Below are 12428 nucleotides of genomic sequence, written 5' to 3'. Positions count from 1 at the left end.
TGTAGGCAAGACACACTTGTCTTTGTACTCCTCGCCTGGTTGCCGCCACACACGCTTGACACCATCTGAAACAAATAAGTTTATCTTGGTCTCATCAGACCACAGGACATGGTTCCAGTAATCCATGTCCTTAGTCTGCTTGTCTTCAGCAAACTGTTTGCGGGCTTTCTTGTGCATCATCTTTAGAAGAGGCTTCCTTCTGGGACAACAGCCATACAGACCAATTTGATGCAGTGTGCAGCGTATGGTCTGAGCTCTGACAGGCTGACTCCCCCACCCCTTCAACCTCTGCAGCAATGCTGGCAGCACTCGTACATCTATTTTCAAAAGACAACCTCTGGATATGACGCTGAGCACGTGCACTCCGCTTCTTTGGTCGACCATGGTGAGGCCTGTTCATAGTGGAACCTGTTCTGTTAAACCGCTGTATGGTCTTGGCCACCATGCTGCAGCTTAGTTTCAGGGTGTTTGCAATCTTCTTATAGCCTAGCCTAGCCAAGGGAAAATGGCTATATATATGGTTACACTGACCTCCTGTGGTTGCTAACTAGATATTTTCAGTATTACATTGTATAGCTTTGAATCTCTACTGGCTAGACTTGTTAATGATGGGAACACCATTTTTCCTCTTTTTTTATGCAGTACAGATAATCTTTAATTATATGCAAGTCACTGACTTTGTAAGAAGCAAAATGCTGTGTTTTTCTAAAATTTACACAGTATTATGAAAAAATCATTTTATACTAATGTAAAAATTTTAATTAAAAAAAAAAAAAATGCAAGAAACCATTTCATGTTTAATTTTGTAACCAACAATATTTAAATTGAAAAACAATTTTTGCTTTTTGTTTATTTGATGTGAGAATATACTCCTGTAGCTCAAGCATTTGTAACATGCACTGAAATACATTTGATGCACAGTTTTAATGTAAACATTCAAATCTCAGTTTTTGATTGATAAAAGCTTAACTTATGCTTTGTAAATTTTGTGCTATACATGTCCTAATTGAGTTCACAATTGTACATTGCTAATATCTTTAAAATGAGAATAAGATGTATTGTCCTCGAAGTTAGAAAAACAAGTTTAATCAGTCAGGTGCAACATTTTTAACATGGCAATTACTAATAGTTTTAATCTGAGTTACGTATTTAACTTGTTCACTCTGTAATTATCAAACATACTATACTGGTCTTTTGAAATTTCATAGTAATGTATGATATGTATTGATTTTTCTTTATAAAATTTACATATTTTTGCCATGTCTATGTGGTATTGTCTCTGGATATTCCAGGTGTCTGAACTTGTTAATTACTGCAGGAACTATCTAAACTAAAAATCTAGGTTAACATAACTGTCAGCTGTGCTTAATCAATTTCAGGCCTACAGGAAACTAAAACCTGTCCTGGCAGGATTGGACACATGACAGGAACCACCCCTCAAGAGGGCACTAGTCGATTGCATGGCCAACATATTTACCCAAGTTCACCCACATAGATCCAGTTTAAGGCTACTCAAACCTACAAAGACACATTGTGAACATGGGAATTCTACTGAGAATCACTGCTGAAAATGTTAAAACTGGCTTCAAAAACCTAAATCTAAAATCTTTATAAGGCATATAAGATGAATTAATGATACCCAAACAACAATAATCATTTTCATACATATTATGCATTGGAATATGTTTTTTTTATATAAAATCCCTGCTTCTCTTCAAGCAGCATACTCTGATCATTACATGAAGGCATTTTCTAACAGTCAAAAAAACTTGTGGAAATCCAGTTTGAAGAAGCCTGTATACATTAACCTTTAGCAAAACCAAAAGTGAAAGGAGATGTACCTTCCATAGCTGGGCATTAACTTTGATATTCTCCTTTTCCTTTATTTTCATCTGCCATTCTTATCCACGGTTTCTTCTCTTTATTGGAAATACAGCGACAAATTCAGACTGTCAAAGTTATGGATCACACACTTGAAATTTGTTAGATCTACAGTATAGCTAACATATCCTCTGCATGAAGTGTTTTAAGTGTAAGTGCCAACTGTGATTTCAGAGTCTTTGAGACATAAACTGGCAGCATATTCCTACACTTGATGTTGCTGTAAAATAACTTCACATTATGTTCACAGTGCACACTGCCACAGGCCTAGCAGTGTGTGTGTGTGTGTGTGTGACGGCTGCTTTTCATGACAGTGATAAATTTAAGAATGACGGCAGTTTGACTTGATCAATCAACGAACATTGATGGTGAATGCTAACACTCGGATTATGTGATTAGTTACCTTCTAGCAGCACTAGCTTGACGTGTTGCCTTCCATTGAACATGTGCCAATATCTGTGTCTCCAGAAACAGATCCTAAACAATTCTGATTTTAGCAATTTTTATAACAGACATGGTTTAGTGTAATGGGCAAGATTTTAGTGATGTGGTTCAAGTTAAAGATAAGCATGCTGGATAGGTATCAAAATGTTTTTAACTACCCATACCCAAGCTCTCTTAATCTGAGCTGAGGGCCAGGATATAAACCAAAAGTTAAGTTATCTGTATTGTTAATGTTTGTGCAAAAACTAGGTACGGTGCACACCCTGTGTGGTGAAGATTGAGTACAGTGCACCTAGGGAGGAGCAGGAACTGATCCTTTACACGTTATACCCTAATGATGCTCTTTCATTTATCTTTTTATATGAGGTCAAAATAAGGGTGTTGAACTCTAATAGTCCTGTTTTCAGAGTTACTGTATTTGGTATTCTGAAACTACATAACAATCCAGTTGTGAATTTTAGACTTTACTCTCCCAAGAAAAAGTTTAGATTTAGTGATTAATACAACAAAGTTTTAAAAGTTGGTTTCTAATAATATATGTAAGCTACAAATCCACAGTTACCTTAAACAGGGGTACTCGATTCTGGTCCTGGAGGTCCACAGTGGCTGGAGGTTTTGGGTTTAACCAAATTTACGTATAATTAGAACCCATTTACTTACTAATAAAGCTATTTTTTGGGATTAGCTGTAGTTTAAATTACTTGTTACAATTCAAAGCCATTAATAGTTTATTTAGTTTTAAAAAGCTGCATTAAGGTTTCAGTTGTAGCCTGTTTTCTTAAATACCCATTAGTTAATAATGAGGTGCAAATGCAAAAGGAAATAGCAACTGTTCAGCTAATGTACTTCCATTTTAACCTGTATATCATGAGTTATCTCTGTCAGTTCATTGTTTTGAAATACATGAGTGAGAAAGGAAGGCCCAGTAAGTAAAAAAATTGTTCTGGACCACATAACAAATGGATACAATTTTCAGACAATGAAAAATATTCAATATGGTAAAGATTTGTCTTGAAAGAATGAAAACACTAACACAGCGTATTAAATACCAAGTTTCATCATCTACTTGTCCAGGCTTCTATTAATGAAATTAGTTGGCAGAGTTTCTTTGCAGCCTTTGTCAATTTTTGAAAAGCAGTTAATCGTGCTGCCCTGTGGGACATACTGAGTCTTTGGAGGATCTTCTCAAACTTGCTGGAAATCATGACCAGCCTGTACACTGGTACTGTGAGTGCTGTGCAGAGTGGAGGCAGAACCTCTTTGTTTTTCCTAGTTGATTCTGGGGTTTGTCAGAGGTATGTTCTTGCTCCTACTGTATTCAATGCTTTCATGGACTGGATGTTGGGCAAGGTTGTGCTGTCCATTGGCTGTGGGGCATCTGTTGGTGAAGAAAGATTCACTGATCTTGACTTCTCTGATGAAACTGTGATCTTCATGGAGTCAATGGTGTCTGCGGGAATGAATAATGCAATGTATTTTATTGGTACTGTACAAGTGACTAATGCCTTGTAATGATTGTGTTTAGAATGAAGCCCATGTGTGAGCATGTTGTGAGTAACGTCATAAGGTTTGCAGACTGCAGTCAAATTTGTTTTAATTAGATGACACGTCAGCACATAGATTTAATCTTTAAAACAGTAAAGGTCAGCAAGTGTCTTTTCAAATGCAGTACTTTAAAGTTTGTATTTACTGGTATACAGTAGGTAAACCCCAGGCTATTTTCCACCTGTGTTCGTTTATTTCCATTATTACATTCTGGGACTTGGCTGTCTTCCATTAATCTGTAGATTTCTTGTTAGGTCAAACAATGAATCTATATGAAACTAATAAGAAGAAATTCCATACTGTACTGTGGACTAGTGTCATTTCTGGGTTTGTATCAGTCTTGAACCCTGTGCAGCTAGAATCTTTCCAATTAATAACAAATAGTTGGTTTAGAAAATTTTAAAAAGTCCATATATTCTCACCATTGTTACTAGTACATGTTTTGTAACTTTATGGCGTTAAACATTCATATATTATAAATTAATGTTTTATCCATGTAATTTATCATTATTTGTCTGTGAAATGCATTTACTTATTAATGACTTTTATTATATTTTTTTTTTCCATTTTGCTTATGTTTATCTAATAAGATTCTGGTTTCCCTGAAACTCCATTCTGGGGTGGTGTGGGACGCTCTAGAAAAATTAATCTTTGGGTTTTCTTAGGATTATTAAAAATGATATAGCATTTGTAGTGAACTTTAAGTGCCATTAGATGGCAGCAGAGGGAGGGTAATTTTCCTTACCAGTATTTAATTCAAAAGACTGAATGGTTTATGTTAAACCTTTGCAAGTTAGTAGTGGTGTTGTGTTTTTGTAAAAAATATATTTTCCCTGAAGCTGAAGTTGATAGGGAGTAATTAAGCCTATTTCTGCATTGTGCTAAAAAAAAATCTCAAATGTGTTTTTTATGTAAATTTAATCTATGGCATCAATTCATTAAATAAAATTGGATTGCATGGGTCCTGGTGGCTTTTGGCAATAGTTTGATGTGTGCTGTGGTAGCAGTATGGGGTCACTTGCTTTTTTCCCCCAATTTTTTATTGTCAACAACATTTATGTAACAGTGTTGTACATTAAAGTAGCTCAAATATTACAATAAAATATTGACAATATTAATTACAATTTACAATTTTAATAGCAAACAAAAAAGATCAAATTAACTAACAGTTATTTATATAAGTAGAAAATCTTAATATTCAGCTTAAGTACAAACTGTGTTCAGATGGGCAGAGAGGACAGAAAGTAAGTTGGCGGACTACTGGAGAAAATAAATCTGTGAGACTGCAAAGCTATAAGACTGTCATGAATTTGTCACCATTAACAGGATACTCTTGTGGAGGTCTCTTCATCTTCCCAGCATATTCTGGTTAGAAATTACTTCCTAAAGAAACATTTTTGATATTATCAAAAGTGTTTTTTTTAATATATAAAAAACATTTCATTGGCTGGGTGAATAATCAGAATTTTTTTGTCAGCTTACTTTGATATGTTTTCTTTTGTTTTACAGTTATCCATAAATATGCCTTCATCCTCTTCATGCTTTCTGCTCTGAGTTATATGGGACTTACTTGCAAGCTTTGGCGAATGGCTAAGAAAAATACAGTAAGTTCAGAGGTACAGAAATCACTTTGTTTTTTTTTCCTTATTTTGGTGTTTAGAGACAAAAGTCTTGTCACGTACATTGAAACCATTTTTACAGTTTTTACCTATGCAAGAAATTAAAATGTGTCCATGTTGAAGTTCAGCCAGTGAGTTTATTACCTCACCACTGGTTTCTTTTAACCTCCTTAGCGATAGCCCTGAGCATCACTCATAGATAAAAGTATTAGTCCCGAGTGTCACTCGGGCAACATTATAGATGCAAAGTTTACTTGGACTGTAAAAATGACAATGGTGTAGATTTGCCTTCTCCTATCCTCATAATGGTGTCTTGTAAGAAATGCCTCTCGTCTTCAGTGAAATTGAAATGGTCAGTGATTCTGGGAATGGTCATTAATGCTGGGTATCCAAAAGTGACACTTGCGTCACTCGCACATGTGTAGTGTGCCGTTCATATTATTATTCTTATTGTTTTTATTAACCATTTGTACTTTTAGTGTTTTGCACGTTTTACAGTAGAAAGATGAGATGTAATAAAAATATAATTTTTCAATCCAAAAAATGCTTTTTATGTGTTTTCTTTGAGGAAAAAATATAACGCTAATGAGGTTAAACAGAAAAGAATTAATCCAATGTTCTTCCTTTTGGTTTTTGTTATTTAGAAGTTATGCCATACATTATATGAAGTTTGTTTTCATGTTTGTTTGTATGTTGAAGCCCTTATTACAAATTTTGCATTCTGCCATATAATGCAATTGGTGACATACAATTATCATACATAAACAGTGCTAACTACTGGTGGTAATGAAAGTCCTTGTCTTGTGCATTCCAGAGAATCTCGTTGGCTGAAGAAGGTTACACTGAGTACAATAATGAGAGACATCTATTTGTAATATGTAATTGTTTGTCATTTAAAATAGGACAGTTTCGTAGATTACTAAGACAAATGGTGCAAATCACACATTTTGTACCTGTATATTCCAGGCTGCATTTTTAATTTAGTTCTTGCTAGGATTAGTCTTTTTTTTTTTCCCTCCATGGTTATTTATTAAAATAACACAACTGACTAAATTACTTAATTCTAGGAAACATGAGAGGCTAACACAAACAAAGAAGGAAACTACTTTAAGTTACTGAATTCAGAAGTGTTGCTTAATGTTGTTGATAATCCTGTGTTGATTTAATGCAAGTTTAATAGACAGTTAAATATTAAAGAAGATACCAGATTAGTATAGTCGAGTCTTTATGTGTAAAATACAGAAGTACCTACATATACCTTTTTTTTAAAAAAAAAAAAAGTTTTTGTACTGGACTTTTTTTAAGCAGTCTGTTGTTTTAAATTTCATATCACTGGAAAATCTATCCTCCTTTCAAAACACTGAATTAGTATTACTAAAAATATTATTACCACTGTGTGTAGTACAAACCGGATTCCAAAAAAGTTGGGACACTATACAAATCGTGAATAAAAACTGAATGCAATGATGTGGAGGTGCCAACTTCTAATATTTTATTCAGAATAGAACGTAAATGATGGAACAAAAGTTTAAACTGAGAAAATGTATCATTTTAAGGGAAAAATATGTTGATTCAGAATTTCATGGTGTCAACAAATCCCAAAAAAGTTGGGACAAGGCCATTTTCACCACTGTGTGGCATCTCCCCTTCTTCTTACAACACTCAACAGACGTCTGGGGACCGAGGAGACCAGTTTCTCAAGTTTAGAAATAGGAATGCTCTCCCATTCTTGTCTAATACAGGCCTCTAACTGTTCAATCGTCTTGGGCCTTCTTTGTCGCACCTTCCTCTTTATGATGCGCCAAATGTTCTCTATAGGTGAAAGATCTGGACTGCAGACTGGCCATTTCAGTACCCGGATCCTTCTCCTACGCAGCCATGATGTTGTGATTGATGCAGAATGTGGTCTGGCATTATCTTGTTGAAAAATGCAGGGTCTTCCCTGAAAGAGATGACGTCTGGATGGGAGCATATGTTGTTCTAGAACCTGAATATATTTTTCTGCATTGATGGTGCCTTTCCAGACATGCAAGCTGCCCATGCCACACGCACTCATGCAACCCCATACCATCAGAGATGCAGGCTTCTGAACTGAGCGTTGATAACAACTTGGGTTGTCCTTGTCCTCTTTGGTCCGGATGACATGGCGTCCCAGATTTCCAAAAGAACTTTGAATCGTGACTCGTCTGACCACAGAACAGTCTTCCATTTTGCCACACTCCATTTTAAATGATCCCTGGCCCAGTGACAACGCCTGAGCTTGTGGATCTTGCTTAGAAATGGCTTCTTCTTTGCACTGTAGAGTTTCAGCTGGCAACAGCGGATGGCACGGTGGATTGTGTTCACTGACAATGGTTTCTGTGATTTTCTTTACAGTAGCATTCCTGTTTGTGGTGCAGTGTCGTTTAAAGGCCCGGAGATCACGGGCATCCAGTATGGTTTTACGGCCTTGACCCTTACGCACAGAGATTGTTCCAGATTCTCTGAATCTTCGGATGATGTTATGCACAGTTGATGATGATAGATGCAAAGTCTTTGCAATTTTTCGCTGGGTAACACCTTTCTGATATTGCTCCACTATCTTTCTGCGCAACATTGTGGGAATTGGTGATCCTCTACCCATCTTGGCTTCTGAGAGACACTGCCACTCTGAGAAGCTCTTTTTATACCCAATCATGTTGCCAATTGACCTAATTAGTGTTAATTGGTCTTCCAGCTCTTCGTTATGCTCAAATTTACTTTTTCCAGCCTCTTATTGCTACTTGTCCCAACGTTTTTTGGGATTTGTTGACACCGTGAAATTTTGAATCAACATATTTTTCCTTTAAAATGATACATTTACTTGGATTAAACGTTTGATCTGTCATCTACGTTCTATTACAAGTAAAATATTGACATTTGCCATCTCCACATCATTGCATTCAGTTTTTATTCAGAATTTGTTTAGTGTCCCAACTTTTTTGGAATCCGGTTTGTACATAGTGGTAGTAACATAATGTAAAACTGACTAAACAAAATATTCATGTACTGTGTTTTTATAAGTGAATAGTGGGTTTTTTTGTGTTCCTCTGCTCTTTTTTGTTAACCTTTGTTAAAGCTACATAATATACAGTATATGATTGATTAAAACTTTAAACAGAGTCAATGACCCGTGACCCTGTAGTTAGGATATAGGGATGGATGGATGTTTAATGTAAAAACTGCATTGCTCTGGGGTGTTCATTCATAAATAGGAAGACTTTTAGGAAATTTACAAAGAATTGGTTTTGATATTATTAGATATTTAGTCATCTGCTTTTTTTTTTTTTTTGTAATAACAGCTGAAGTATTGACAAAACTGTGAATATTCAAGATAATATTTGAAATGGTATTGCCATTAGAGAACACACAAACATTATATCTTCACCGAATCATAAAAGTTTGCAAATACATATTCTGAATAGCGCCTGGAGCTGTCCAAGGACAAATTAGAATGATACATCCCACAGATAGCAAGTGAAATAAGAAAATCATGTCCAGAAATTAACATTAAATATACTTTTATCACTAGTCCACAATAGGTTCCTGTAGTTTAGCTTGGTTGCTTCTTGGGACTTCTAATAAGATCAAGCAGCTGGACCTGCAAATAAATTCATCAATATGACCTTAATGGCATGTTGAGTTAGTTATTAGATTGGAAGCCTTAGTCATATTTGCAGATAATGTGTTTGTTGGCACCTAAAATATTGTTTAGAAACATTTTAGAAAGTTCAGTTTAATAACTACTTTGAAATAATGAAATAAAATATAATTTGGTTAGAAATTTGACAGTGCACCTCTTTATAAAAGATCTTTAGTTGTATGTTTTTTCCAAATCTAAATGAATAAAGTTTAAAACTAGTTGTTCAGTTAAAGGGAAGATTTTATGCACTATATACAAAAAAGGAACTATAAAATGACGAGTAGGCCTGGGTGGGGAAGCACAGCCCTGCATGTTAACACTTACTGTAAGTGACACACATTTATAAATAGCTGGCCCCTTCAGTATCTTTTTTTCCCCTTTGTGTTTTAACTTGTCTGGTATTCATTTTCTTGAGCTTACAGTACCTAACAGTTCATGACACTTGTCATAGCAGCATTCTGGTCTGGGTTCTGGTCCATTACTGGATCACTCATGTACACAACCATGCAGCATTAATTTATTTCCAAATTTGTGGGGGGAGCAGGCATATCTAAGGTAAAGCAAAAACACAGAGATGCAGCACTTTTTCTTATCCATGAAAAGCAGAGTGTCATTCACGCCAACAAAGTTTATATACTTTATATAACTAAAGAAGTCTTGTTGTGATGATGTGCATATTAAATTGTTAGCAGCAACTTTCATTAGATGCATAAAACCCACAACATAATTTTTAAATGTTTCTCATAAGAATAATGACAAAAATAATTCTGTATTACCTGTACCACCTTCATACTACAGCAGTGGCTTTTTGGTCCTGGTTAATGAGAGTATAAAGCAAGCACAGGACTATATTGGGGTGAGATGTACATTTAATATAATGTAAGCTTATGTTGGCACAGATGTTCATGGTGGACATTTAGCATTTTTGTTTGGATATATTTCTTTTTGCCAGTTGAACTGAAAAGCTTCAGTATATATTTCTTTTAAATAGGTAATGTTTTAAGAAACAAATCAATTAAACAATGTCTTAATAAAAATTTGTTTTCTTACACATTTTGTTTTTATTGGAAATCAAGTATTTTACTTTGAGCATGCCTGTAATGATGTGCAAAAATATTACATTTTTAGAGTGATGTAATGGTTTTAATTATTTCTGCATTATCTGAATCATCTTTATCCATGTAAGGCTTTTGGTAAAACAGAATCTGTTCCACTCCCATTGAACATTAGACAGGAGCAAGCCATTGATGGGGTCCATTTTGGGTCACACTTTTGTACAAACAAACATTTGCTCAATCAGGGCCAATTTAGAATCAACACTTACCCTAATCTACCAAGTCTTTATAATTTAGGAGGCTACCAGAGCATCTGACAGAGACATGGAGTTTTAATTATGTAATCTGAATATTCTGTCCCATTACATGTGTGGATATGTTTAATAATTTTGTTCATGATGTTAAATGAGTGGTTAGTATCTACAGGTAGTTAAACACATCTAACCTCTTCTAATTACAACAGAAAAAAAATCCTTTGGAATTTAATGGGAAGTATTACTACAGGGGAGGTTTTGCTTTCTACTGTGTAATTTAATTACTAGGAAAGACGTTTGCATGAAAAGGCAGTAATATAGGAACTGTGTGTTTTTTTTTTTTTTTATTTAAAAAAAAAAATCCAGAAAAAGCAAAGTAAATCACCATATCTCTAATTTAGCAGACTGATCACAATCTTGTTTTACAGTTTAGTTATGTATTTAATCATAATCTTGTACAGAATAATTTTTAAGAATTTTTCGGACTAAAAGTTTCTCTAATTTGGGAGTGGGTGTCTGATATTGAGGTCTGTTTTACCGTTCAGTTTTTACCCTTTAAAAGTTACAGTTGATTTAGCTGAAAAGGTAAATGTTGCAATCAGTTAGTATATCTAAGAGAAGGAAGAGGTATAACTGCTTGCTAAGTTCCTGCTACTTTCTTCATTTGCAAGCAATGTTGCTGAGAGTTTTTAACAATTTCAGCAACACTGCATATTTTGCAAAGAGGAGGGAAGAAGAGATTTCCTGTTTGAACGAAGAAGGTCTGTTGGCCCTTTTTAACCACTCACTTTCTATTTCTAAATTGCTCGTGTGAGTATAAAGTACACACAAGAAAGCTGATTACAGTAAATTTCACAATAATTGTACAAACAGAATTACAGTCTATGGGACAGAGTTGTGACAGACAGTGTACTTTCAGAAACGAGATTCAAAAACATATATACTCTTGTCCTGAACGACTTCATTAATTAATGATATTCCTTCTTAGCTAGTCTCAAATAATCCAACTAAAACAGAACCAAAATTATTTTGAAAGGCAATCGCCAACAACAGAAATATTTAATGTCAAACCACAATACTAGTTATATCTAAATCCAAATGTCATATTGAGTGTTAATTGAGAGACTGGCTTCAGCAGAAAATTATAGTCTACAGGCTACCTTTTTCTGTATTAATTAGTGATCAATTTCTGTATTGTTAGAATGATAACTTAAATAATTAGCGTATTGTGGTTTTCATATTGTAGAATCACAACTACACCATAAAATGCAATTTAATTTTTTGAGAAAGTAAATGTACATGTATACCAATATACTCCAATAGTGTTTTTTTTTTTAATTGATTTTATTCATTCCATACACAATTAAAGTTTTACAAAAAAAAATAAATGGTTTGAAACAAATCAACCCCCACCCCTGAGAAAGAGAGCTAGGCCGGCAGTGTAAAACTTTATGCTAGTAAAGATAACTGAATAGATAAATTAATAGATGAATAAAGATTAATAGAGTAAAAGTAAAATTTTTTTTTATAACCTGATTGTACAGTGACCTTGAGTTTTTTGAAAGGCGCTCCAAATAAAATATATTATTATTATTATTAAAAGAGGGGAGAGAACCTGCTTCCACAATTTAAATGCATATTCTAAAATATTATTGATTAGATCCTGCCAGGTTTTAAAAAGCTTTGTACAGATCCTCTAAGTGTGAATTTGATTTTTTTCCAGTTTCAAATAGTATATAACATCAGTTACCCACTGACTTGGAATAGGTGAGTTAGAATTCTTCCAGTAGTGTAGTAAAGGCAAATGCAGTTTGTCCTTCTCCACTTTAAGCCCATCTGGAAGTACCCCAAACACAGCTGTTGGGGGATTAGGAGGGATTGTGACAACAAGGCTGTAGTACTCCAATAGGTTTAATCGTCAACAGCTCTTTCGGTATCTTATAATATTTAACTTTTTCTTGTTTCCTTA

General features: G+C 34.6%; 1 protein-coding gene across 8 annotated transcripts in view; it reads left to right on the top strand.

Moving 5' to 3' along the window:
* Positions 1-12428, top strand: part of pgap2 (post-GPI attachment to proteins 2) — a 111125-nt gene that overhangs the window by 17734 nt on the left and 80963 nt on the right. For 6 of the 8 annotated variants that reach the window (XR_005632725.1, XR_005632726.1, XM_039745703.1 and 3 more), the window contains one exon: positions 5380-5486. Coding sequence is in view for 6 of the 8 variants with exons in the window: in XM_039745703.1 (XP_039601637.1) it covers positions 5380-5486 (107 nt within the window). In the remaining 2 variants the exon portion in view is untranslated. The remainder of the gene's footprint in view (positions 1-5379; positions 5487-12428) is intronic. The other 2 variants (XM_039745702.1, XM_039745707.1) reach the window with 1 other exon arrangement.

The sequence above is a fragment of the Polypterus senegalus genome, chromosome 2 (assembly GCF_016835505.1).
Source record: "Polypterus senegalus isolate Bchr_013 chromosome 2, ASM1683550v1, whole genome shotgun sequence".
In the NCBI taxonomy this organism is placed as follows: domain Eukaryota; kingdom Metazoa; phylum Chordata; class Cladistia; order Polypteriformes; family Polypteridae; genus Polypterus; species Polypterus senegalus.
The sequence above is the reverse complement of the archived record's forward strand: the minus strand, read 5'-3'. Positions and strand labels throughout refer to the sequence as shown.